The sequence below is a fragment of the Lepidochelys kempii genome, chromosome 3, assembly GCF_965140265.1.
Source record: "Lepidochelys kempii isolate rLepKem1 chromosome 3, rLepKem1.hap2, whole genome shotgun sequence".
Classification (NCBI taxonomy): Eukaryota; Metazoa; Chordata; order Testudines; family Cheloniidae; genus Lepidochelys; species Lepidochelys kempii.
This window is the reverse complement of record NC_133258.1, coordinates 54,170,952-54,198,441: the sequence shown is the minus strand read 5'-3', so window position 1 is coordinate 54,198,441 and position 27,490 is coordinate 54,170,952. Positions and strand designations below refer to the sequence as shown.

The following is a 27,490-nucleotide window of genomic DNA, read 5'->3' as shown; positions in this document are numbered from 1 at the left end:
TTTCACGATAAAGAGGTTGCACTACAGTACCTGTATGAGGTGAATTGAAAAATACAATTTCTCTTGCTTATCATTTTTACAGGGCAAATATTTGTAATAAAAAAATAATAATATTAAGTGAGCACTGTATACTTCGTATTTTGTGTTGTAATTGAAATCAATATATTAGAAAATGTAGAAATACATCCAAAAATATTTAATAAATTTTCATTGGTATTCTATTGTTTAACAGCGCAATAAAAGCTGTGATTAATCATGATTTTTTTTAATTGCAATTAATTTTTTTAGTTAATCGGGTGAGTTAATTGCGATTAATCAACAGCCCTATTTTAAATCCTAGTCAAGACGAACCTGATGATGGTACAAGAAACCCATAGTGAAAAGTTATTAAATAACCTTCCCATCAGGGGAATTTCTTACTAACTTTCATCCTTTGAGCCTTTTAAAATACAGTTTTAAACTTCTATCTGATATAACTGTGAATGTTCTCTCATTATTCCTAGAACTGTCTAATTCTTTCTTGTAATACTACTAAATTCTTGCCCTCAATGAATTCTTTGCTTTGGTGTGACACACCTGGTCTCTTTAGCCCTAAGACAGTCTAGAGGCAACATCAAGAGTAATTGCTCACTCCTCATTACTCTTGGAGGAGTCAATCCTAGAATGGGGAATTGACAAGACAACAAGAAAAAGTGCTGGAGGCTGATTTGAAGATTGGGTCTTGCCTTAATTCTACAAAAGAAACTCAGGGAAAGTGGAGTAGGAGTTCAGTATATCCCATCCTATATTCCTGAGGAGCCTCTCAGGGGTGAAAGAAACCTGGTTTAGAGATATGACAACTGAGTACAAAGGAGAGCCAGCACAAATCCTGTGACCACTTAAGCCCTATTCTGATGATTTAACTGGTACATGAGTCTTGTGCGGAACCTCTGCACAGGGGGAAATTTCACTTTTAGAGAACTGAAATAAGTTCTTCTTTTCTGAAGCTGGTTAATTAGCATTAGTGTTAAGTTTGCATATTTTGTTTATCTATTTTAGTTGTTCCATATTGTCTCTCTCTTTTGGTTAATATTTGTAATTACTGATATGTACAAAAGTCTTTTTTTTTATATTGACAAGTGACGACGTTCTATGTGGAAAAAGTATAAACAAAGATACATATAGCTTGATGTAGCCCTTATTCAAGAGATGCTACATGAAAGAAAGATATGAATGAATGCAATCCTTTGGCGGTATTATCTTGGGAATATCAAGGAAGAGTAGGAAGGTATTATTATCTCTGCATACTGCATTGGTGAGACCGTTACTAGAGTACTGTGTCCACTTCTGATGTCCATACCTTTAAAACAAACTGGAAAGGGCTCAGAAGAGAGCTACAAGAATTATTTGAATTTGGAAAAAATGCCTGAATGAAAGACTTAAAAAGCTCAATCAATTTTGTTTGTCCACGAGAAGGCTAAGAGGTGACGTAGTTAGAGTCTACAAATATCTACATGGGGAAGACATAATCCAGCAAGGGGGAAAAAATCCAGAGAGTTCCAGTAGTTGGTAGTTAAAGATAGACAAGTTCAGATTAGAAATAAGGGGACAGTTTGTTTATTTGTTTTAAACAGTGAGGGTAATTAATCATTTGAACAATTAAGGATGTGTTGGATTCTACATTACTTGAGTTCTTGAAATCAGACGTCAAACTCCTTTTAAAAGTTATGCTGTAGCTCAGTGGTTCCCAAACTTGTTCCGCCGCTTGTGCAGGGAAAGGCTCTGCTGGGCTGGGCCAGTTTGTTTATCTGCCGCGTCCGCAGGTTCGACCGATCGTGGCTCCAACTGGCCGTGGCTCGCTGCTGCAGGCCAATGGGAGCTGCTGGAAGCAGCGCGGGCCGAGGGACATACTGGCCGCCACTTCCAGCTGCCCCCATTGGCCTGGAGCAGTGAACTGCGGCCAGTGGGAGCCACGATCGGCCGAACCTGTGGACGCGGCAGGTAAACAAACTGGCCTGGCCCGGCAGGGGCTTTCCCTGTACAAGCTGTGGAACAAGTTTGGGAACCACTGCTGTAGCTCAAACAGAAGTTGAGGATGTGATGCAGAAGTTATTGGGTGAGGAGTTTGTGTCCTGTGTTATTCAGGATTAGATCGTAGTGGTCCTTTTCTGGTTTTAAAAACTATCAATCTGTGAGACACATTCTGCTCTGTGCACAGATATCAGTATATAATCAATAAAAGAAAAACTGAAAAACACTTGTTCAGACCAATCCAGTGCTTCTGGGTTAGGTCAATTTTATTCAGCATGTTAATTTTTTTGGTTTGGATTTTACAGTGTGCTTTCTTTAATGTTGTACTTTCTAAACAAAAATGTGTACACTGTAAATATATTAGATTTTAAACTCCTTGGATGGAGATGATGCTTCCCTCTAGGTTTTGAGCAGCACACACACAGACATCCAAAACAAATAATAAAAATGGTCCTGCATAAAATAGAAATAGTGTTTAGCCCAGACAGAGTGATTATCGCAAAAGATAGAAATTGCAAGTGAATAGAGTCAAGACTAAGTGATGTTAGTAAGGGACTACACTGAAATGTCACTTCTAGATGTGCACTTATGTATCACAGAAATTAGAAGTGGAAAGGACCTGTGAGTTCATCCAGTCCTTCTTGTGACAGACATTGCAAGTTCCTGCAGTATCCTGCACAAGCCTTACTGAATTAAACTTAGTTCAATGAATTTTAACTTAAGTGTTTTAACAGTTCATTGTATTGAAAACGCAAATGTTTACTGTGAAATTGCATGGAACTTCTTTAAGGAAGAGGCAGGATTAATGTAAACCCTGGGAAGAACTGTGAGCTTTAAAGGACTTTTTTAAAACAATGGGCCACACAAGACTGAACTTTTAGTTGAGTGGGTTTCTTAGAAGATACTTGGGGGAGAATGCAAATTACCCACCCCCAGACCTATCCTTTTGAAGCTGCGCTTTGAGGAGAAACCCATTGTCTGCTGATCACCTGTTACATGAGGATAAGACCAGGGGCCCAACATCGATAGAAGATTGACTCTCACAGATTCACAGGTGTGCTTGTTCTGAGCTAACAGCTGCTATGAACTTGTGACCACAGAAGGGGGCAAAAATCCCTGGTGGGATTTGAAGGACTATTCACCAGCCAGGTGCCTTGATAGAGTTGGGGTGATCTCTGGTAAGCTTATTAGCATGCAAGTTATTTTATTGTTTTTAATATGTTTTCTCTGTAATGCTTCTACCTTTAGAGGAGTACAGGTGAAGTTGTCCTAAACTGTGACACTTCTCACCACCAAGCCCAAATTATTGTACATTTCCTAGTGATATTTACTACTTTATTTTAAAAAAAGCCCACATATAAAAAAAAATCCTTGAAAACAGCATACTAAATTGTACCACTCGGACATACTGCCTTTTCAGTTTCCATCTCTTCCCACACACCCACAGAGTAAACTCTACAAGGCAGGGTCCTTGTCTTCCTATTTTCCCTTCCTAAGTACCTCGCTCACTGCTGGCACTGTACAGATAATTAATAATAAATGGACCAAGCAATGTGGCTTCCACCGTTCCCTTAGACAATTATACCGCAGCCTATAGATCTTACGGTCAGGAAGTTTTTCCTGACATTCAGCCTATATTTTCTTATAGTTTTATTTGATTACTCCTAGTTCTACCCTTTGAGGCACGGTAGGTAATTTCTCTCCATTCTTGATCCCAATACCCTTAAAATATTTCTGGACTTACCATTTACCCTCCTTAGATTTCTCTTAGCCAAGCTTCACTCACTCACCGATCCACAAGCACATTTAATCTTTCCTTATAATTTATCACTTTAACCTAGGCTGACCATATAGCAAGTATGAAAAATCTAGATAAGGGGGTGGTGGATAATAGGTGCCTATATAGGACAAAACCCCAAATATCGGGACTACCCCTATAAAATCAGGACATCTAGTTACCCTATTTTAACCTCCTCTTCATTTTGGTTGCTCTTCTCTGAGCTGCCTCCATTCATCTATCTATGTTTTGGTAACAAGTTGCACAGAACTAAACAGTCTTCCAGGAAAGGCTGCGCCAGAATCATTTAAAAGGTCATATTAGCTTCCTGTTACATGATGACATTCATTATTACCACTTTCCAGGTTTCTTCCTCCTATTGTATTTCATATTATTTCCCACAAATGTATTACCTAATATTCTTCCAAGTGGATTCTCATTTTATTTTCTGCCCATATTTCTAATCTTTCTAAGTCCTTCTGTATTATCTCTCTATCCTCCTTAGTATGTGCATTATCAGCTGTGAATTTCATTAAGGAGCAGATTATTTTCTTTTCTAGATAATTAATGAAGATGTAAGACCAAACCAGAAACCAATTTCTGCATGGTCCCAGAATTCGGTACCTTTAACCTTTGCTTATGGACTTTTTGATAGAGTTCCAATCACAGACAATTTGAAATACGTTTTAAAACAAAATTTTATGGGACACTTTGATATAAACTTAACTAAAATCCATATACACATTTACTGAATTCACTTCAGCCACTCATTTTGTAACTCCATAAAAAGACAACAATCAAGTTTGTCAGGAAATATATTTTGTTTCAGAATAAATTTTTGAATTTAGAAGCTAATGCTGACTATTAAATAGTTTTGTTATCCTCAGATGTAGTAATATTCTCTCAATGCTCTTCCATAATTTTATTAGTATTAGAAATTAGAATCATGGAACAGTAATTGCAAATCTCACTATTCTTTCCTTTGTTAAAAAAAACTGTAGTATGTTTGCTTTTCTGTAGTTTTCCAATTCTACCAAGTTACACATGATTTTGTGAAATAGCATTATTAGTGGTATAGTTCTTATGTTAGCTACTTCTCCTAATGCCCTAGGATGCATATCATCAGGACCATTTGATTTGTTTATATTCAAATTTTCCAAGTATTCCCTTATTTGCTCTTGCTCAGTCTTCCTTATTTCTTAATTATTCTAATTGCTTGCTTCTTAATTGTTTCTTTTATTTTCTTAATTTTAAAAAGGAGTTTAATATCTTAGCCATGTTTAGTCATTAATTTCGTCCTCTTCTATCTATGCAATTTTATTTTTCCTTCAGATGTTATTATGAAAACCCTTATTATCTTAACCCCTTTGGGTACCATTTGCTCATTTTTCTTTTTTGCTGCCTTATCTTTTTCCTGCAAGTCTTAACTGACTCTGAATATTATTGTTTGGTTGCCTCCTCTTTTCCATTTCAAGAATAGGATTTAATAGTGATTTCTTTTCTTGTCTCTCAGTGCCAGAAGCTACCAAAGGCATGGAACAGCCTGGATGACATATCACAGGCAAAAAAAGAAGACACGTAAAATGCTTTTCACTTCACTTACGTGAATGGCATACATTCAGAATGACACTGCAGAAACTACTGCTTTTACCTAACCTCTTGGTTAATAGTGACCATTACTTAATGGAAGTTTTTTGCAAGACAGTTACAAAATCCACATCCTATGCTTGATATATAAATACCATTCTTGAAGATCTTTGCCTAGGATAATACGTTATGCAACAATTTTTCAGTTCAACTGTTATGAGCCTGATCTTCCAGAAAAATCAATGTCCTTCAGATCATTTTAATCACAGTTAGGATATTGTGTCCTAAAGCCAGTTAAAGAATAATTAAGGACCTTTTATGTGATTGACAGCAGAACAAACTGATTGAAATATACACACATAAACATAACTCCACTTGCGTGTTTAACTATTGACTGAATACTGACATGTGCTCAAATGATTAAGATTTTGAGTCCATCCCACCCCCCACATGTCCCAAAGACTAGACTGCAACTCAGAACTATGTGGCAGGTAGAAAGGTTCTGAATACTTTCTAGTGCCCTCATTTCACACAGGGATCAGCAAATATTTGGGAGATCCACCCATACAAATCATTCTGAATGTAGATTTTCGCCTTAAGGTATTACACTTAAAATTCTTGAGAATAGCATTTATGACCTGGCAATAAACAAAGCTAGAAATTCATGCTATTGCATTCCTATGATATTCTTTGAATTGTATGTTAAACTACTAGTACAAACTCATCCATGAATGCCACTGCAGTCAGTGGAATTACATAAAGTATGAATTTAGTATTTTCTTGACTATATGAAGTAACAGATGTGATAAATACTGAGATATGTAAACTAAGTAGGTAAATAAGTGGAGATTTATGAAATATAATAAAGACATCAGAGACTGGCCAGTCAAAAGCAAAACCATCTAAGATCCTGCCCTGAAAAGGTCATCAGTCCACCTGCAGAGAGAGGTGACAACCTGTCCACATTGGTTACTTCTTCCTAGCAATATTTAACATTCTGTAATCTTCAAACCAAATAGAATCAACCCTATAAAACTGCATAAACCACTCTTTGTTATTACAAATACATTGTGATAGAAAGGAACAGAGTCGCTGTCAGGTAAGGTGACACTGACATCAAAGGTTTCTGATAACACGTTTACAAAAGAAAAGTGATATTAGAACCAGTGGTAGGTATTTAGAATAATTTGGAATTTTTTCAGTTTATATTAATTACAGAAAATTAAGAATATATTGTTTTAATTAAAATATTTCCTTCTGTTCTTCTTTAGAAATTTTGAAACATTCCATTTATAGATTTTTATTAATAAAAGATTTTTAGACTTCTTTACATTAAATTTTATTTTAATAGGCTCCTGAAACACCTTAACTGATGGCATTGTGACATTTGAGTTGACACCGCCAATTCAAACATAATTGACTTCAGAGTATTATTACTGCAAATGTATTAGCAAAAAAGATAACAGTGACAACACTGTGATAGTTAATATGGTATCTGATGAAGTCAGAGACATAAATTTGTCTTTTTTGTGCTAGTCAGCAGCGGCATTTCAACCATATCTATTATATAAAGAGAGAATAAGAATGAGGGAATGAAGTGTGCCTACTACACAATAGGCTATATTTTCACTGAGAATTTCATGTTACAGTGTAAGTGACAAGTGTGTAGTTCAAGTTACTACTCTTTTATATACATATGCCACCACCAGGATTCAATGGCACAGACATAATGATGCAAAATCCTGCTCACCTTACTCATTCAAGTCCTACTGAAGTCAGTGGAACTTACTAATATCACTAAAGCAAGCATTTGGCCAACAGATTTATCATAATTTGGTTGGTAGCTGCTTTTTTATTACACTCAACTATTCAAAAGGCAGATACTCTAAAGTTCCTACATTTTCATTAAATTTAAATTGTACTGTTGCCCTCATGACTTTAATTTGTTTTCTCTTCTCTACATTTCTCTCTCCATTCTGAAAATCAAACACCAAGTCCAGGTTCTTGTAAAAACACTGTTGCAGTATAGCAATTTTATTTCCTTAAAAGTATTAGTTACCATAGTGACATTATGGGCCTGATCCTGCAGTTGGTGCTCCATGTGAAGTGTCAAGCTCCCTCAACTCTCATAGACTAAGATGAATTCAGGATATTCAGAAAAGGTATTGAGCACCTTGCAGGATTGAGCTCTAAATCCTGAAATGATACATCTTTGTATGTTACAATGAAATATGTCTTGTTTGTGTCTGTCCTTTAAAGGACCTAATCTAGCAAAGTATGTAAATGCCTTTCTGTGACATAAAAGCTGACTCTATGATCAGACAAACTATCCAAGAGATAGCCTGGCTTGCTACTTAAGCTAAAAATAACCAAATAATTCTCCAGTTCACCACAAAAAATAGAGTGAACCTATTAAGGGGAAGAGAGCTCACAGAAAAGTAAAGCGTGTATGTCCATCACCATTCACATACATCTATATCCTCTTCTAATTTAAAATCCAGTTGTGTGTGCTATTAAAGCTTACCAGTGGCTTTCAAAACAGTCTTTTATGCTTTCTACATGTGTGGTTGCCTGGGTAACCATGGAGTGGGCAGGCACTATGAACTACCATAAGCCACCATGAACAATGGGGAAATGACCACAGAGTCCTTGGTTACATCAGTTCACTGACCACAAACTCAAATATAAGAGGTGCAGAGAAGTCAAAATCCCTGTTCCAGCCCATTGGCTACAATAACAGTTGCACGGGGATTTGGGGACTTCCTGATGCCTTTCCCCTCTGCTGAATGTGGATTGTGTACCCACACCCCAGTGTGATACACTGCACAAAGCCCAGGATTTATGCAGGGGGGCAGGGAGTTACATATCACCTTCAGTGAATAAAAAGCAAAAGTTTTTCAAAATATTTTTCCCTTAAATCATTAGGTCTCTCTGGCAGTGGACTGGGGAATAAAGAGATCCTGAACATATGCAAGGAGCCTGTGTCATGTAATATTTCTACTCTACAGCCAGACAATCTGATAAAATTATAATCAGCGTAGTAAGAAATTGAGAACACCAATCCCCAGAAGCTTGGAAAGAGTAAACCAATGCACAGCATAATCAATTCAAAGAGCTGAATCCTGACTTAGGAGGTTTCTGATGCACAGAGGGGCAAAAGGGTGTAGATAGCTCCCACCTCCAAGCCCCAAAGAGCCATACATGAGCAGTGGTCAAGCAGCATAGCTCCAGTACACCCAAATGTGTGCTATGATTTGTGGCCTGCAAATATGTTGGTATGCACTCCAGATCATGAGGGTGGTAGTCTTGTGGATGGCAAAGTGCATAGCTATCCACCAAGCTGGTATGAAGATGTAGTATTCTGCAATAACCATAGTATGTCTTCTCCAGCATTTCAGAGTAGCAGCCGTGTTAGTCTGTATCAGCAAAAAGAAAAGGAGTACTTGTGGCACCTTAGAGACTAACAAATTTATTAGAGCATCAGCTTTCATGAGCTACAGCTCACTTCATCGGATGCATGTAGTGGAAAATACAATGGGGAGATTTTATATACACAGAGAACATGAAACAATGGGTGTTACCATACACACTGTAACAAGAGTGATCAGGAAAGGTGAGCTATTACCAGTAGGAGGGTGGGGGGAACCTTTTGTAGTGATAATCAAGGTGGGCCATTTCCAGCAGTTGACAAAAACATGTGAGGAACAGTGGTGGGGGGAAATAAACATGGGGAAATAATTTTACTTTGTGTAATGACACATCCTCTCCCAGTCTTTATTCAAGCCTATGTTAATTGTATCCAGTTTGCAAATTAATTCCAATTCAGCAGGCTCTCATTGGAGTCCGTTTTTGAAGTTTTTTTGTTGAAGAATTGCCACTTTTAGGTCTGTAATCAAGGGACAAAAGAGATTGAAGTGTTCTCCGACTGGTTTTTGAATGTTATAATTCTTGATGACTGATTTGTGTCCATTTATTCTTTTACATAGAGACCATCCAGTTTGGCCAATGTACATGGCAGAGGGCCATGGCTGGCACATGATGGCATATATCACATTGGTAGATGTGCAGGTGAACGAGCTTCTGATAGTGTGTCTGATGTGATTAGGCCCTATGATGGTGTCCCCTGAATAGATATGTGGACACAGTTGGCAACGGGCTTTGTTGCAAGGACAGGTTCCTGGGTTAGTGTTTTTGTTGTGTGGTGTATGGCTGCTGGTGAGTATTTGCTTCAGGTTGGGGGGCTGTCTGTAAGCAAGGACTAGCTTGTCTCCTAAGATCTGTGAGAGTGATGGGTCGTCCTTCAGAATAGGTTGTAGATCCTTGATGATGCGCTGGAGAGGTTTTAGGCCAATGGGGGCTGCGGGAAGCAGCAGCCAGTACATCCCTCAGCCCGCGCTGCTTCCTGCAGCCCCCATTGGCCTGCAGCGGCGAACTGCGGACAGTGGGAGCCGCGATCGGCTGAACCTGCGGACGCGGCAGGTAAACAAACTGGCCCGGCCCGCCAAGGCCTTTCCCTGAACAAGTGGCGTCCCAAGTTTGGGAAACACTGCCCTAGAACTTCACATCCCTAGCTTCCTTACTATTTGATCTAAAGAAGTAATTGTTAGCTGTTTTGTGAACTAGTCACTGGAGGAGGCCTACCAAACTTTCACAGAGAGTTAATACAACTATTTGTTAGTCAGCTGTAGAATAGTGGTGATCAGGAACACTGGATTCTACCCCAGGCTGTGGGGGAGGAGTGTGATTAATAATGGTTAAAGACAGGATAGCCAAAACTGGTGTAGTCATTTTGAAAGGCAGTGAAAAGCAGTGGGGATGACCAACTGCTAACTAATTTAAAAAATGGAGTGGAAGAGTTTTTCAGCAGCTCTTCCCTGACTGCTTTCTAGGTTGGAGCTAATAGCCTTAGTCAATAATACTTTATACAGCCATTAGAAGAGGTGAGATTTGAACTCCTAATCTACTTTTTCACATTTTAGAGAACTTTGTTGGGAGCCATAGACAGTAGTTAGTGACAGAGCCTTTCACACTTCTCTCCCCCCAACCCTCCATGAGGCATTCTCACAACAGTAGATTTGTTGTCAAATTCATCAGATTTAGCTTATCAGATTCATTATCAAATTCATCAGATTTAGCTTATCGCACAAATTTTCAGCCTTTCAGTTATAAAATGCTCTATAGACAATCACTATCCTTGGGTAACTGATAGTTGAGCAATAACATGGATAAAGAATAAATCCCAGAGTGCTTTAGATTTCTTGAAGTAAAAAAAAAATAGCGAGACAAATTCAGTGAAAAATTACCAAAAGGGGTGATTTTTAAAACTCTTATTATCCTCTCTGTATGAACTCATTTTTCATCAAAACACCATGAAAAATTCAAATAGTGCTCAAAGTTTATATCAGATATTTTGTTTTTCTGTCATATCAAAGATTTTTACAATAAGTTTAAAACTCTCATTAAACTGAGCACTAGGGACTCAACTCTCAAGTGCCTTTTCTAATTAACTGAAAATGGCCCACTTCTAAGCTTCCACTGTATACATTTAGAAGACTGTTAAAGAAATAGCTATGGTGTCATGTATACAATTTGATTTGCAATGTTCTGCACTGTCCATTAACATAAACATTAAAGAAAACCCAGTACCATGAATGTCTCTGTTTAAGTTATGTACCACCTTCTCAAGAACGAGAAAGGAGATATTGGGGGAAAACATAACAGGAGTTACAGAGTACCTACCTGCTGGAAGAGAGGAAGATACACCAGGTAGAAATCAGTTACAAAATGGCTACTTCCAGGCTGCAGCAGCTTTGTTTTGACAAATGTATATGGTTGGATCCAGAAAGAAACGCTGGGGAAAAAGTTCTTGTAAGAGGGCAGCCTGGACAAGTTTAATAGGAACTATGAAGTCATGTGCTCCTGACAGGGGGATTGTGAACTGTCTATTATGTCTGCTTTATAAGACTCCCGCTGGTAGAGGTAGCCAGAGTAGGAATTGCTTCACTGGTAGGGAAGGAGTAAAATGAGGTCAAGCACCCCTGGATCCAGAATTGTGAAGGGGAGATTTCCTACCCTCTCTGGAGAAAGCAGACCCTAGGTGGTGCCTCTTTGTCATATGGCCCTGGGGAAACGTTATAGAGAGGAACCAGCCTGAGACTCCAACCGGCAGGAATAGCTGTAAAAGATACCAAAGCAAAGGTCTTTGGAAACTTAGAGAACTTTCTACAGTTCTGATTGGACTTTCTCTGCCTGGTGCTGATTGGCTGTTTGCTCCAATGCTCTCCTTCCCCCTCTCTCACAGTCTCTACACTTCAGCTTCACTCTACACCCACCTCTCCTCTCTCCTGTCCTATCCTCCTAATCCTCCCCCTCACACACGAATTCCCTTCAGTGTCTCCTTGTGACTCAGGGATTTCTTGGTACTAGTTGGCAGAGGGCACAGGGATGCATGGGAGGAAAGGGGGTTACAGGGATATTTCTGGACCTGGTATCTACATACTGGTTTTTAAAGAGTGTTGTATAGGGTCTCTACTGAAAACCTGTGTCATGCTAGTCCTCACAATTATGGCAAATGTATGTGGGATAATATGTAAGGAATTATGTATACATACTGAAAATTATCTTCTTAAGGTCTGTGAATTGGGACTGGTCACCAAAAAGGTGAGAAACAGGTTTATTTCAGGCAAGAGATATTTTAACTGTATGTCTGTCTGTCTACATATAAATTGAGTATTGTATGGTTCACAATGGGCACCCATTTATAGTCTGAACAAAATGCTATTCAAGTGATTGCAAAGTCTCTAGGGAATTCTAGACAAGCAAACACAAGTAGTGGGGGTTATCCTGTTTTCAAGTGCAGACAATGGCTTTTTGGACCATAACTGTAGAGACAGAGGAAAAACTCTGGATCTTTCCACTGATGAGACAAGAGGACAGCATGAGTCAATTTATGAACAGAAGACCACAGCCCAGCCTGGCTACAATATGCTGGAAGGATTTGGGGTGAGCTTTTTTGCTTTATAGGGCATGACGATATCTTGTTAATTTTATTTAAGCTCCAGAAAGTGTGTTGTGATTTTATTTGTTGCTTTATAGGGCATGACGATATCTTGTTAATTTTGTTTAGGCTCTAGAAAGTGTGTTGTGATTTTATTTGATATGTAACCATTTGTTTTCAAAAAGAAAAGGAGTACTTGTGACATCTTAGAGACTAACCAATTTATTTGAGCATAAGCTTTCGTGAACTACAGCTCACTTCATCGGATGCTCACGAAAGCTTATGCTCAAATAAATTGGTTAGTCTCTAAGGTGCCACAAGTACTCCTTTTCTTTTTGCAAATACAGACTTACATGGCTGTTACTCTGAAACCATTTGTTTTCATTCATTCTACTTGCTTCTTCTCAAATCTCTGTTCTTTGTTAAATACATTTCCTCTTGTTTCTACGATAAACAAATCTAAGTGTTGAGCATTATGCAAAGCTGTATTCCAAGGTGTAACTGGTGAACTGTGGTGTACTGTTCCTTTGGGAACAGAAGATCAGGGAATACATTGACAGTCCAGTGGAACAGAGGCGAGACACACCAGAGAGATGCTCGGAAGGCTTGGGGGTTGGCCTATCACTAACCTCCAGAGGGACAGTGGAGCCTACATGGGCTGAGAAAAGAGTGCTTTTGTCTGTGGCTAGTACTGTCAGGGAGGTGACCCCTGTCAGGCAGAGACACAGCCTTGGGTATCCCCAGGAAGCATCACACTCCTTTTCCTCTTTTTATCTGTCCATTTATCTTATTCCTTCCTAGCTAAGCCCACCTCTAAAAAAGATGAAAAAATGGAGCTAATGTGTTCATTCCGCTTATGAATTATGCCCCTTGCCCCATGTTCTGTCTGCCTGGTCTGTTCAGATTGTAAGCTCTTTAGGGCTTGGACCATCTAGTACTCTGTCCTTGAGCAGTGTCTAGCACAGTGGGGCCCCATTTCTGTCTGGTCCATAGGCACTACTGTCATAAACATTATGAATAATAATTATGTCCTTATTCAGGTAAAATTCCTGCTGACAATAGATAGAATTTGTCTTGAGTAAGAACTGTAATATTGGCCTCAAAATAAAGTACCAACACCCACATTATATATTGTTTATTATAAGCTGTTTTCATTGATTCTAATGAAGTTTAGCCCATCAGAAAATTGTGTTATTAATTTCACATTAACTTTATTTATATCGCCTCAAATAGTTTAACAAAACTGAATACAAACCTGAAAAACCCTATTTTCTTCCCCCATGGGACTTAACTAGAAACAAAAGTGGTTCAGACACTCTAATATTTATAAATCAATTATGCATAATTTGTAAACTTGCACTATATCTCATATACAGCTTTGTCTGTCCTACAGAACATTTTATATTTTTTGTTAACAGAGAATGCAAATGAAGCTCAGAGGAATTCTACAGTGACCTCTGTTTTATTACAATTACTGCATATTTATAGATGAACAGCTAAACTTCAGTTTGAAATTTCAGAGCCACAACAACTTTGAGTTTGAATCCTTTGATAAAGCCCATAACATGATTGAATAAACTTCATAAAATTAATTCCCCAAGAAGAACTCAGAATAAATTGCTTTGTGTATCTTGAAATGTTAAATAGAGCAGCCTATGTATTTTTACAAAGTATAAATTAAACAAAACGGCAATACTGATAGATGTCAAGATGAGATAATAAAATATTTTAAAATAACTAGGGGGAGAATTAATTAAGATTCCATTACTGGCCTGAGATACATGAATGTATTGTAGGAGAGGCAGAGTTATCTAGTGGGTACGTTGCTGGATTAGGAGCTAGATGACCTGAGTTTTATTCATGCAGCTCCCAGGCTGTAACTTGGGCAAGACACTTAACCTCTCTGTCATTGTTTCCCTTCCCACCCTTTGTCTACCTTTTCTATTGAGATGCAAACTATTTGGGGTAGGGACAGTCTCTTATAATGTGGGTCCTAGTCCCAGTTGCACTACTGAAATACAAATAAATACTTTTTTTTTATTATTAAAGATTTGACTCAAGCACAAAATTAAAAGGTCTAGCTTCTGAGGCAGACAATAGAAGCCAATTTCTGGGAGGCTCTGGTGGTGTGGTTGCCAGACTTACACTGTATTGTTTTACTAGGCCCACCAAATCCACTTTACAGTTAATTAGCTTATTGAAAGACTAAAATATTCAGTTATTGTACCAGTAATATAGACCTGATTCTGCTTCCATTGAGTCAATGGCAGAAATTACATTGACTCCAACAGGAGGATTGAGCCTATAGAAACTACATGCTGCCCATCTTCTTCACATGAGCACTGCCAAACAAGACACAAAATTGAATCTCTGCCACCACAGACTTGGTATTCAGATTTATATAAACTAGTAAATAATTAATCACTAATAATACTGCAGAGTATATCTATTAATTCAGGCTTTTCCTGTGGTGATGGATGATGAGTGCAGGGTTATTCTCTTTTTCAGTGGTGTGAGGAAGATCTTTCAGGGGCTGACCCAAGGTCCACTGAAGTCAGTGTCTGTGCAAAAGTGTGAGTGTATTTTTATAGGCAGACTTTCGCAACTTTAAACAAACAAATAAAAAAATACAAGAAGTAAGATTTATAAGCTGCTAAAATAAAAGGAATGGAAATGATCAATATATTACAGACTAAAATACAATAATTAGCAATAACAGCATGTAATCCTTGACAAAAAACGTAGGTGTTACTAATTAAAAGAGATTATGATAATTAAGTATTTCTTTCACAGAGCTATCATTTACTTCAAAGAATATCTGAAATCAAACTTTCAAGGTTCTGATCGTGAGAGGTGCAGCATCCATTGAAATCATAAGGAGTTGACAGGTTTCAGAGGAACAGCCGTGTTAGTCTGTATTCGCAAAAAGAAAAGGAGTACTTGTGGCACCTTAGAGACTAACCAATTTATTTGAGCATGAGCTTTCGTGAGCTACAGCTCACTTCATCAGATGTTTACCGTGGAAACTGCAGCAGACTTTATATACACACAGAAATCATGAAACAATACCTCCTCCCACCCCACTGTCCTGCTGGTAATAGCTTATCTAAAGTGATCAACAGGTGGGCCATTTCCAGCACAAATCCAGGTTTTCTCACCCTCCACCCCCCCACACAAATTCACTCTCCTGCTGGTGCTAGCCCATCCAAAGTGACAACTCTTAACATAATCAAGTCGGGCTATTTCCTGCATAGATCAAGGTTTTCTCACATCCCCCCCCCGCCCCCATACACACACAAACTCACTCTCCTGCTGGTAATAGCTCATCTAAACTGACCAAAACTGTTTAGATGAGCTATTACCAGCAGGAGAGTGAGTTTGTGTGTGTATGGGGGCGGGGGGGATGTGAGAAAACCTTGATCTATGCAGGAAATAGCCCGACTTGATTATGTTAAGAGTTGTCACTTTGGATGGGCTAGCACCAGCAGGAGAGTGAATTTGTGTGGGGGGGTGGAGGGTGAGAAAACCTGGATTTGTGCTGGAAATGGCCCACCTGTTGATCACTTTAGATAAGCTATTACCAGCAGGACAGTGGGGTGGGAGGAGGTATTGTTTCATGATTTCTGTGTGTATATAAAGTCTGCTGCAGTTTCCACGGTAAACATCTGATGAAGTGAGCTGTAGCTCACGAAAGCTCATGCTCAAATAAATTGGTTAGTCTCTAAGGTGCCACAAGTACTCCTTTTCTTTTTATAAGGAGTTGAGTTGCTTATCACTGCCTACTGAAATAACTCATAATAGGCCTGATCCAAAGCCTATTGAAGTCAACAGGAACCCCTTAATTGACTTGTGGGCTTTGGACCAGACCAAGTGAGCAGAAAAATTCATCTGTCATTAATTTTTGAATAAAATAAGCTGGATGCTCATTTTATCAAGAATCAGCCTCATGTATAAAAAAATCACTTCTTTCTTTGTATTTTATATTCTTGGTGAGATGAAGCTACTTGTAAACAACAACATGCCAGGGTAGGATTTTTTGTTTTGTTTTGTTTTTAAATATCTTGTATTAAATTTGATACAAATGTTTATTTAATTCTCCTAGTAACTATCCATGTAAAGCTGAAAAGTGTAGTGTTCCATCTATATTTATCTTCCTATTGCAACTTGCATTCTTAGGTCATGGATGAAAGAACTACTGTACACACACACACACACACACACACACTCTTTTCCTATAAGGCTTGTCTACACTGCGACCTTGTTGACAAAACTTTTGTCTTTCACAGGTACTTAAAAAAGCCCTCCCACGAAAGATAAAAGTTTTGCCGACTGCAAGTGGCATTGTGAACGCGGCTTTGTCGGCAGGAGCGCTTTCCTGCCGACAAAGCTAATGCCGCTCATGGGGCTGGAAGTATTTTGTCTGCAAAAGTGCCAACAAAATACCAACAGAGAGCGTTTACACTTGCTGACTTTTAGCAACAAGGCTGTGTCGACACAGCCTTGTCGCTAAAAGCTGCGTAGTGTAGACAAGCCCAGAAGTAGTTCTTTGTACTGACTCAGTGCTTTGGAAGATAGAATTAGTCATTTTAGTTCCTTCTAAATGTCAATCTAGACTGGAATACTAGTTACACATTAAATATTGCATATCACAATATACATATATTAGTCTTATTAGTCTCTATTCTGCCTTTTTTGTCCTGCATGGGCATATTTCCCCTGCTCTAGACCTTTTGTATATTATAACTTTACATTTTAATTCTTTGATGAAGCCATATTATGATATAATACAGAATTATTGTTATATAGTAGCGATCTTGTGTTGGCATTGAGGCAGGTTTCACCAGTACTGCATTTCATTTATTTCTCAAATATGGAAATGAAAATGTTGTCATAGAAGGAAGAGTGTATAAATATTCTGTGTAAACTTTACAAGTAATTTGCACACTTGCATTATTCAGTGGTAGAAAGTGTCACAAATGTGTGAATTTAAGGAGAAGTGTGGTACAATAAGTCTTCCCTTTCTGATGCTCTCGGTATCTTCATGTCTGAAATCAGAATAGAGCCTGCCGCTGATGTGTTCAGATGCCAGTGCATATGCTATTGGAATTTGTGACAAAGTGACCAACACTACATTTCCTGCATACTCAGAAATCCCATTGAAATCATTTCACAGTGGATGAGCAAGTAATGCAAAATCAGGCCAAAGGGCAGCCCTGGACTGCCAATTGCCAAGACCCAATTATTCTGAATTTCTAATCCCCCCCCTTAACTAGAATTACTTTGGAGAAGAGCAGTAAATGCCTATAGTTACTCTATGGCAATAGAGTACTGAAGGAAATTGTTTGTAATAAGACAAGAATGTGGAATAAGATTGTAAACTTTAGTCACTATCACATAAGTATTATAAACCACAAAATAATATATTTTCTTGTAGTAACCATAATGATATAGTCCTGAGCCTGCCACCCTCATTAATGCAAGTTATTCCTGCTGAATGTATAGGGGTGCCTACTCGTGTATGAAACAATTGTGGAATAGGGTCCTATGTGTGTTGACTGAAAACTTGGATGTGTAACACACAAGATCAAGAGAAGAAACTCTATTAGGTCGTTTAGTTCAGTCCACCTCCAGGGCAGGAACTGACATAACAGTATATTTGCTTTGTCAAGTCTAAATAGTAGTAGTGCTACTACTCAAAAGTAGTACTAAGGAAAAGCCTGATTGTACATTACATACCTTCCAATACAATGGATTTGCATCATAACAAAAATGTGACCCATCTTCATGTTGCTAGGATGAGTGACACCAGAGATAATCTATGTATTGCAGAAGTACTGGTTATACTATGTGTTTCCAGAAGTATATTGTTTGCAAGACAACGGGTACAGCTTCCTTGTTTGAATTAGTTCCTCCTATTGCTGAACATCTCCCCCACCCTGTTGGACAAACTACCCATTGTGTGGTTGTCAGGTGAAATACACCAAGCTCTAGGAGGGGAAAATTCTGGCTTTAATCGCTTTTAGTAAGTCATTTAGAATTTTCAAAATAGTGAAAAACTTCAGAGGTGAAAACAGTTGCATTCTTTTCTAGGTTCTTCTAAATGGAGGATACAATATGCTTCTAAATGGAGGATAGGGGGCCCATCAATGGCTTTTAGCCAGGATGAGCAGGGATGCAAAACCATGCTCTGAGTGTCCATAGCTTCTGTTTGCCAGGAGCTGGGCATAGACAACAAACAGATGATTACCTGTTCTGTTCATTCCCTCTGAAGCACTTAGCACTGGCCATTGTTGGAAGATAGGATACGGGCTAGATGGATCATTGGTCTGACCCAATATGATCATTCTTGTATTCTAAATTGTAGTCATAAAGAACAGTTTGGCTTATCACCTCATATGGTCAGACCCAATAGAGGAGAATCTGAAAAACTTGAGAGTACTTATCATAATGCAGAAGGCTGTCAGCCCTTTTCAAAATCTGTCCTATAAAGTCAGCATTTAAATATTTTAGTACTATTATAAACTTCTGAGAATGCTATGAGACAAGAGACAATGCTATGAGAAAGGATTCCAGTGGAAGTGAGGAGCCTCAATACCTTTGAAGATCAAGGCCTTGACGCCGAATCCTGCAAGGCCCTGACCTCATCCCAAGAAATGCTAAGCAACCTCAATTCCCACTAAGTTCTAAGTTAGTACCAACAATAGTTTTGTTAGTGTATCTTACCGCCACAGTTGTTAACAGTGTTTCCCTTTGTCTGGGTTGGTCAACATAAATATTTTTAACAGTGCTGATCTAACCTGCATCAGCTCACCCACAGAAACATACTTGACATCTCATGTGTAGATGTTTTCAGATATAAGTGGCAAAATTCATAATGTTCATTCAAAGAATAATTTACGTTTTGAATCTTAAAATGATGTCACACAGAGCCTATCAATCACAATTTTACATAAAAATATATTTAAGAGACATAGACTTAACTCAGTGGTGAGTCATTGGTACAACTTGTGTGTATGGTTTCTATGTAGAAATAATACCTTTCATGTAGATTATTTATCCATGGGAAAAGCTGGTAAATAAATGCTTTAAACTAAATACAAAATAAGCAGTCTACTGCTATTAAAAGTTACCTCAAAACCTTAATTTTGTAGTTGATAAAATACATTACAACTTTAAGATAACGGTCCAATGAATCAAATCCAATTGTACAAAAGTAATGAAATTATTAAAAAATATTATTCTGTTAAATATCTCAACAACATAAAGTAAACAAGCTGCCATCTACACTGGAAAAAATAAGAATATTTCTCTTTCTACAAAACATTTAGGGAGTTTTCCCCTTTAATAATGAAGTTTAACCTACTAATATAATGATCCAGAAATGACATAAATAGGGTAAGAATTAAAATAAAATATGTTTGAAATTGAAAGACACTTTGAGGCATGTTCTAGACATTCATATTCCAAGATGCAGAAATAAAACATAGTTGTCCCTAGCTTTCTCTCTTCCGTCCACTAAGCACAGTTTGACAAACATCTTTGTTGAGTATATTACACATACATTCCTCTGATGTTCAGCATATTTTGAAAAACCCCTGGACAGATTTTGCAAACATGATTTTGACATCTCTATGCTTGAATTTCTCACCCCTTCTATCCCATAAGATGCAGCAGTCAATGGATTATAAAAATATGGCACGGGAAGTGTCATCTCTTTCATAATTAAAATTTAATTATGTGCAAAATGCAGTAGCTGAGGAATGATACCACAAATGCTCTTCTTGTGTGACCCCTTCAGTCAGGTTATTACTCCTGTCTAGAAAGCCTGGACTTTCTCAGATGGAAAGCCAAGCCTGGGGGCCATGCTAGTTATTGGAGTAGCCTCAAATATGTTTGCCCATTGACCTTTAAAGTTGACTTGTTCAGGTCCATTAAAATGGGGGCAACCTGAACCCCAGGATTGCTATTCTTAGGCCCTTCTCTTTGGCCCAGCAGTTTTATTGCATTCAGTCTCCTACTTTCCTCTGTCCAGAAAACAGCAAACCTATCTCTGCAGTCTCAAATACAACTGCTAGTACTCGTTTAGAAACATGCTGGGAGGCCCATTACAGCCCCTCTAAATCCTAGCGCTATCGTCAGGCGTCTCTCGCCACCCTGACAAGCGAATTCTCAGTAAATCACTCCCACTGCGCAGGCAGCAACTTTGCCTGACAGCTGCTGCCTTTGGAGAAGCTCAGTGAGCAAACTGGACGCGGGGGACTTGTTCCGTTGCTCGCAGGAGTGAGTTAAAGTCCGCAATGCTCCTAACAATTAGCGCCTGGAAACCTTAAGAGGTTCCCCAACCACCGCGCATATTGAAGCCGAGACACTTTCTGCGGCTTAATTGTCTTAATAGTCAGCTTCTAACATCACATTGTTGGGGAAGTTTCTGATTCTAAGGGACACTAATTAGCTTTAAATGATGCTAACTAAATACCATCCCTACCGTTGCAAGGGCTTCTCTGGGACTTTTACAAGAGACAAGCATCCCGGTAATTTAAAATCACTTTGTTTTCTTCTCCCAGCTGTTAACCGTTTGGAAAAACACTGACCCGCAGGACAACCACGGGAGAACCTAGCCCCCCTCGCCCCCGCCACCACCACTTCTTCCCTGTTCCTTCAGTGCCTTTGGCAGTCCACAACGAAAGCGAGCAGTTCAGCTTTTCTTCTCCCACACCACTCGGGCTTGGCTGCCCTTAAAGAAAATCCTCTCCTAACAACGTGTCAATGTTACACTCCTCCACAAAGGCAACTTCTATTAGAGGGGCTGGGAGCTTGGCTCCTAGACAGGGAGCTTTGTGGCCATGCAGAAACCAGGGAGAGAGGAACCATTTCCTGCATTAAAATGCAAGAGCCTGGCTCAGTGATTCATGCCTGTGCAGGGGGCAAATTCAACCCCTCTCAAATAGCTGCCCCCGAGCTCCAATTCCCAGCCAGACGGCGGCTTTTCTCCTTATCTCTAGAGATTTCTCTGTTTTGCATTTCTCATTTGATAACTGTATTTTGACCTCACGTGTCTCCCTTTCCCTACATCTTCCAAACCGTGGTGTGCCCCTAGGATCTTCCTTAATAAATAAGCTTGCCCTTGCTCTGAACAGCAAGCATTGATGGGACCAGAACAGCAGGTATTAAAAAAGACGAAAAGAGAATTTAGACCCTAATTTTTATAATTAGGAGGCTGCTCTGATGACCGGATCCACAGCTTCCAGATCTTCTACACCCTCCCGCTTTTCCAAACTCAAGTGATTAAGATATCAGCCCCGTGTTATTAGCACACGTGCAAAGCCATCATCTCCCCTGGAGCTGGGGCCACCCACGTGTGTCTCTCTACTGACCAAGGGAGCACGTGGGTGACATTGCAGGGTGCAATATGTTTCCCTGAGCCACAAATTGGGGCAGGATTTGCTATTCGCTTGGTACTTGCACAGTTCTGAGGTCAGACTCTGTTGGTGTTTAGGGTCCTCAATCTCTTCCTTGGAAAGTCAAGGAGTAGCATCAAAAGGAATAATATTTTATTGCTGGGTGGTTGCAATAAAAAAGGGAGAACTGGCTCACAGCGTGTCCGCATTATTATAAGTGAGAGCTGAGAACAGCGACAGCTTAAATCCCCATTGAAGTACAAGCTATCTCTTAGTAGGATTCAGAACTGTATGCTGGCGATGAGATTAAATTTAAAATATCCTCCCCCATGTAAGTGGTTTGAGGATGTGTCTACCATTCTCCCTAGCCCTTTCATGGGGGCTGAAGGTTAGCAGACCCCACAACTAGTGTGTAGTGCAAGTCAGTTAAGTTTAAGTATAAACGAGAGGCAAGAGCAGAACCCTAGATAGTGATTTGAGATTAAAATAGACCTTTGAGACCCCATTAGAAACACCTACCTTCTTTTGGCGGCCGTTTAGCTTCTTTGCTAAGGTTGCAGACCTGGGTAGTTTGCAGCTCCTGGGTCAGACACCCCTCCGTCTGCTCATTGAGGGGCAGCACCACATTGCTGAGCAACACCAGGGACTGGTCGTCTATTCCCCATTCTCCCAAATGTTGAGGGCAGGTACATTTTGTATACATGATCCCACAGGACTCGGTTCTCCCGTTCTCGGATTTCAGGCAGTTCTCTAGCCAAGTGCATAATACATGGCAACCAAACTGGCTTGGGCTCACCTTATTCAACACCAAAAACTCAAAGAAAGATTTTTGGTCTTCTTCCTTTTTGTGTAATCCTGGGAAATCGATGGGAAAAACCCGGCGTATCTGAATAAAATTTTTATCATATTGCAGAAATACAAAAGCATTCTTGGAATCGCAGAGCTGCATTATAGAATGGTTATTTTTTAAAAGATCCTTTATTTTTTCATGGGAAAAATGATCAAACTGATAAGCCAAAAGGGAAAAGTTGGAGCAGCTGAAGTCCTTTTTGGAAAATTTCAGGTAAATACTATATTTGGTCGGATCTGGATTTTCCAGCGTCCAAGTGCAGTTTGTAAAGTTTTTAGGAAACATTTCATTTAGAGAATACGATCCATAAATGACCCCCTTCACCAGCGTGGAACACCAGAAGTCTTGGGCAGCATTAAATCCAAACATAACCAGTAGATAGGTGGAAAATATATAAATCAGCAAATTACGAACAGCCTTCATCCTATGTCATTTGGCCTGTAGGAAATGAAATGAAATAAAAATGCAAGTAGAATTCTTCACACATTGAAAATCAAACTCCTTCCAATATTCCAGCCAGCTGTTTTCAAGATTCCAGTTAGAACCTTTCTCAAAAAGAAGGGCAAGTAATTTATTTTTTAACACAAGGAAATTGTTTGATGCTGTGTGAACAGCGCCATCACGTGGCCATCACAACAGTCAAATTTCCTAAATTCAAATAAAAAAAAACCATATTTATTAGATTATTAAGTGGAATGCCCTCAGTTATCTAGCATGTATTTGGCGTGATCTGGAACTATCAAATTTAGATAAAAGCCAGAGACTTTCATCTGGTGGGCCAGAAGAAGGAGTATTTATTTATTTATTAAAAAGTAAATCAACAACCTGGGCACCGTTTATATATATCTGCACAGAATTTCACTAGACTAGATCAGAAAAGCTGGTAACAGCTGTTGTTACATATTATTTTTTTCCTGTTACGTCTGAGAAGTAATTGTGATGAATTACAGCCATAATTTAAAAATGCACAAATTATTATTTGCTACAGATGGAACATTATCTCCCATATGTCTACATGCCTCTGCAGTGGCCACCTGGTATACAAAGGTCTCTGTAAAAAGAAAATCCGGAGAGGAAACACTGAGATTAATATGTGTTAATAAAATCTTGAAACTGTTATCCGGGAAAGAAGTATAGATGGTTAGATAGATGGAAATTGTGGTTGCCTGACATCGCCATTGAGACCAATCATTTTAAAGGCAATCATTTCAATGTGATATAACCTCTTGAAGTAGATAATGTGGATAAGTATATTAGTATTTATAACCAAGGGAGCTGTATAGAGAGCAATGCTATAGTAGGATCTGTGTAACTGACCGAACTGGGTCTCTAAGTTGCCCTTTATTAAGAATGTGTTGTACAGTATGGTTATCTACTGTATTTTGCAGATGTGCGCTTGAATGGTGAAAGATAGATTACATTTTCTCTGCTAGTATCTCCAACTAAAGCTCTTTTATTGGCCCCCTCCGCGGAATCAGCCTTCACATCTTCTGTTCTCTAATAGTGGCCTAGGATAATAAAGTGAACCTTTGGTTATATTTACCTCTGTTATCCAAAAAATAAAACTTGAATGTTTTCAGCTTTAACCTTTGAGAAGTTGCTTATCTCTTATCAATGAGTGTCTTTTCGCTTTCTGTTTACAAGTGTGAGCAGACAAAAGTGATGCCAAGTTAATTTAAAAAACTCTTTAGATTGCAGCCTCTTCCACTGTTGCTCTGTAAACAGAGATAGACATACAGACACATACACAGTTACTGAGTTTTGACGTGTGTCTTTGCCTAGCTTTCATCTCCCCCACCAAATGGCAAGGCATCTTTCGTCCCCCATTGCATAACACAGAACAAATCGGCGGATTAAATACCCTGTAAGAGATTTTTGTATTTCCCAGATTATAATTCAAACTCTAAATCTTGAGATGGGCAAAGCAGCACCAACTCCAACCCTCTTTATAGCTGAGCTTTAAAACAAAATCAGAGCTGCCGCCGGATCTATCCAAACTATTGGATTTTCCCTTTTCCGAAAATGCATCTCACTGAGTAACAAATTCATCCTTCCGGGAAAAAGGTGGAGAGAGCGTTTATCGTTTTTTAAAATAGAAATGTATAGGCAGTTCTGGAAATAATTTCCTCTCTACAAAATTTGCTGTAGCACTTTGCAGGCAATGCAGCCCTGCGCAGTATTATTCAGGATGGTGTAGGCGTTGAAAGCCAATGTGACAATAAGTGTCTAAATGAGGAATTCTACCCATGAAAAACTATTCATTTTATCATCTGGAGACCAAAGAGGGTTTTTTCCTAATTATTTTAAAAATAAAAGCCCCTGACTTTTCCTCTGTGCAATATTTGCAATAGAAAAATAAAGACGTCCGCAGTGCTAGGCTGTTTTCCATGAGGAAACCAAGTCTAATACCATCATTTTAGTTACGTTTGTTCATGCAAACCTATTGAAACAAAATACTACTTTAAATTATCGCTCTCTGCATGAATAGGCAGGATTTCATTTCGTTTACAATAGTGCTAAACACAAAAGTGAAGCTGCTCAGGGGAAGAAGGATCAAGCACTCAGATTAAACAGATCTTTCTTTTCGGGGGAGGGGGGTGAGGTTAAAGAACGGCCCCCAAGGTTTAAGGTTGCCCGTTTTGGAAGAAATATCTTCTGCTGAAAAGCAAACAGGCGTCTAGTTTGGATAATCCCCAACTGATTTTCTAGGTGACACTGTAGTTTGGTCGAACATAGACGGCGCCATCACTCCACTTATTTTTTTCCCCAACAGAAGACCCACTGACTTCCCTTATTTTAACTTCCTATTAAGCTAAGATCCCCCCTTCCCATAAAATTACCCCAGCCATGCACAAACCTCAGGTTTTCTTGGTCTCGCTGGAAATTACTCTCAGGGAAGCAGACCTGTCGCAAGCCAGACTTCTCTAACTTTTAAACGGCAGGGTACAACTAAATGCAGAGACAATTCTGCGTGTGTAGGCTCTCTTTATCGTTCAGCAACAGCCTGTCCTCCGCCTCCTTCGCCGCCGCCGCCGCCGCCTCCTCCTCCCCGGAATCCCGAGCTAACAGCTCTACAGTCATAATCCCGGGAAATGGGAAATGGAAAATGCCCCTGGACACCCTTACCTTCCACTCCGATAGCTGTCAGGCTATTTCTCTAAAACACTAGCGCCACAGGCACGCGTCCCAACAACAGCGATGGAGCGATTCCCCTTCTGTCGGAAGCACCGTTTCCCATTTTCCCAGGCTCAGGTTCAAAACCAAGATTTAAAGGAGAGAAGAAGAAAGGGGGGGAAAAAAACAACAACAAAAAAACACAGGCACAGAGGAAACCCCAGCACCGCGCAAGGCTTTGGCTCCGGATCCACCAAATCCACCATGTGAAGGAAAAGAAAAAGCCCCAAACCAGAGAGACTGCAGGGGGGGGAAAATGGACCTGGCTGAACAGCGAAGGTTTTTTTTTTTGTTTTGTTTTGTTTTGTTTTTTTAACTTGAACCAAAGTCTAACCCAACAAACCGATCAGCGGAGATACCAGGCAAGCGATGAGCCGAGAGGAGACCTACAGGCTACTGCCGCCCTAACGCAGATGTGGTGGTGGGTTTTGGCTGTTGTTATTATTATGAATATACTTATTCCTCTTTTCTCCCTGCTCCTCCTCCCCCCTCAGGTACTGATGGACGGACAGCGGCCGGGGGGAAAAATCCTTGGCTGGTGATGCCGGCAAGCTGTTTGAATGCTGAGTGAGGAGGGAGTACAGCGGGAGAGCGATAGTAAAGCTCTGTGTGTGTGTGTGTGTGTGTTAGAAAGAGAGCAAGTCAGCGTGTGAGACAGAGAGAGTGTGTGTGTGCGCGCTCCCGTGTGCGCCTGTGCGCTCGGCTCCCGCCTCGGAGCCCCTCCGGTGGGGTGTGCGCGCCCCGCAGTCCCTCTCCAGCGCGCGGGGGGCGGGGGGGGGAGTGGACTGTGCGCGCCCCGCTCGCCTTCTCCGCCGTGTGTGTGTGTCCGCGCGCGCGCGCGCGCGCTGCGCGCCCCGCTCCCCCGCTCCAGCCCGGGCGCTCTGCTCTCCCCTCGCCTTCCTCACTGCGTGTGAGGCTCTCCTCTCGGCTCCAGCGACCGGGCCCGCGGTGCGTTCTGCACGTCACGGCTACTCAAAACCAAGCACGTCCGAGAAACGTTATTTTCTGCGGCGGAGAGGTTTTTCCAGCCTCACTTCCCACCGCGGGAGCTGGCTGCGACCGAGTGTGAGAGAAACTCACAGGCTGCGAGGGAGAAGTACATCCAGCACTTGATCTCCTTCCTCTGGTTCTTTCTTTTAAAGCATAACCTCACCACACACCCCCTTCCGCCTCCCGGAGCTGTCAATGTGCCACCGCGATGCAGATTAAGTGATATAGCGCTGCAAGGAAAACACATCTCCTCGCTTTCAAACTGCCGCCTGCCTCTGACTGGAACAATAGCGATTTTCTCAGCGAGGCTGCAATTAACACCTTATTTGTTCCTCGCCAGAGATAGGGCGCCGGTTGGGATCACATTAAATCGCTCAGCGGGGCTTAGTGACCCTGGGAAGCGGCTATTCTCTGGGTTTTTTGGTTTTTTTTTAAAGTTCCATCTTAGCGCAGCTGGGTTGGCTGCGTTTCGTTGGCGATGCCCGAGGGCCGCGGTGGACTCTCCGCCTGCTGCCGCTTGGGGGTGGCGGGTTGGAGTGGGTGGCTATGCAGTCAGATGGCCGAAGAGCCCCACCTTTAGCTGCCCCTTGCTCAGGCTGGAGTTTGTAAGGCAAGTGGCCAGATAGCACAAGGGCTCGAGGGGTGGGGGTCGGAATGGAGAATAATGGTGAGCACGGGGCTGTCTCCTGATCACCCGAAGAAACACC

General features: G+C 40.2%; 1 protein-coding gene across 5 annotated transcripts in view; it reads right to left on the bottom strand.

The window, feature by feature from the left end:
• ADGRB3 (adhesion G protein-coupled receptor B3) overlaps positions 1-26,877 on the bottom strand; it is a 621,270-nt gene extending 594,393 nt beyond the window's left edge. Inside the window, exons 1-3 of one of the 5 annotated variants that reach the window (XM_073336357.1) lie at positions 25,746-26,873; positions 24,163-24,334; positions 22,289-23,057 (exon numbers count right to left, since the gene is read on the bottom strand). In XM_073336357.1, the coding sequence (XP_073192458.1) occupies positions 22,289-23,042 (754 nt within the window). In that variant the 5' untranslated portion in view covers positions 23,043-23,057; positions 24,163-24,334; positions 25,746-26,873. Of the gene's footprint in view, positions 1-22,288; positions 23,058-24,162; positions 24,335-25,476; positions 25,520-25,745 lie in introns of those variants that run through there. The other 4 variants (XM_073336359.1, XM_073336356.1, XM_073336360.1 and 1 more) reach the window with 4 other exon arrangements.
• Positions 26,878-27,490: the final 613 nt, after the last annotated feature.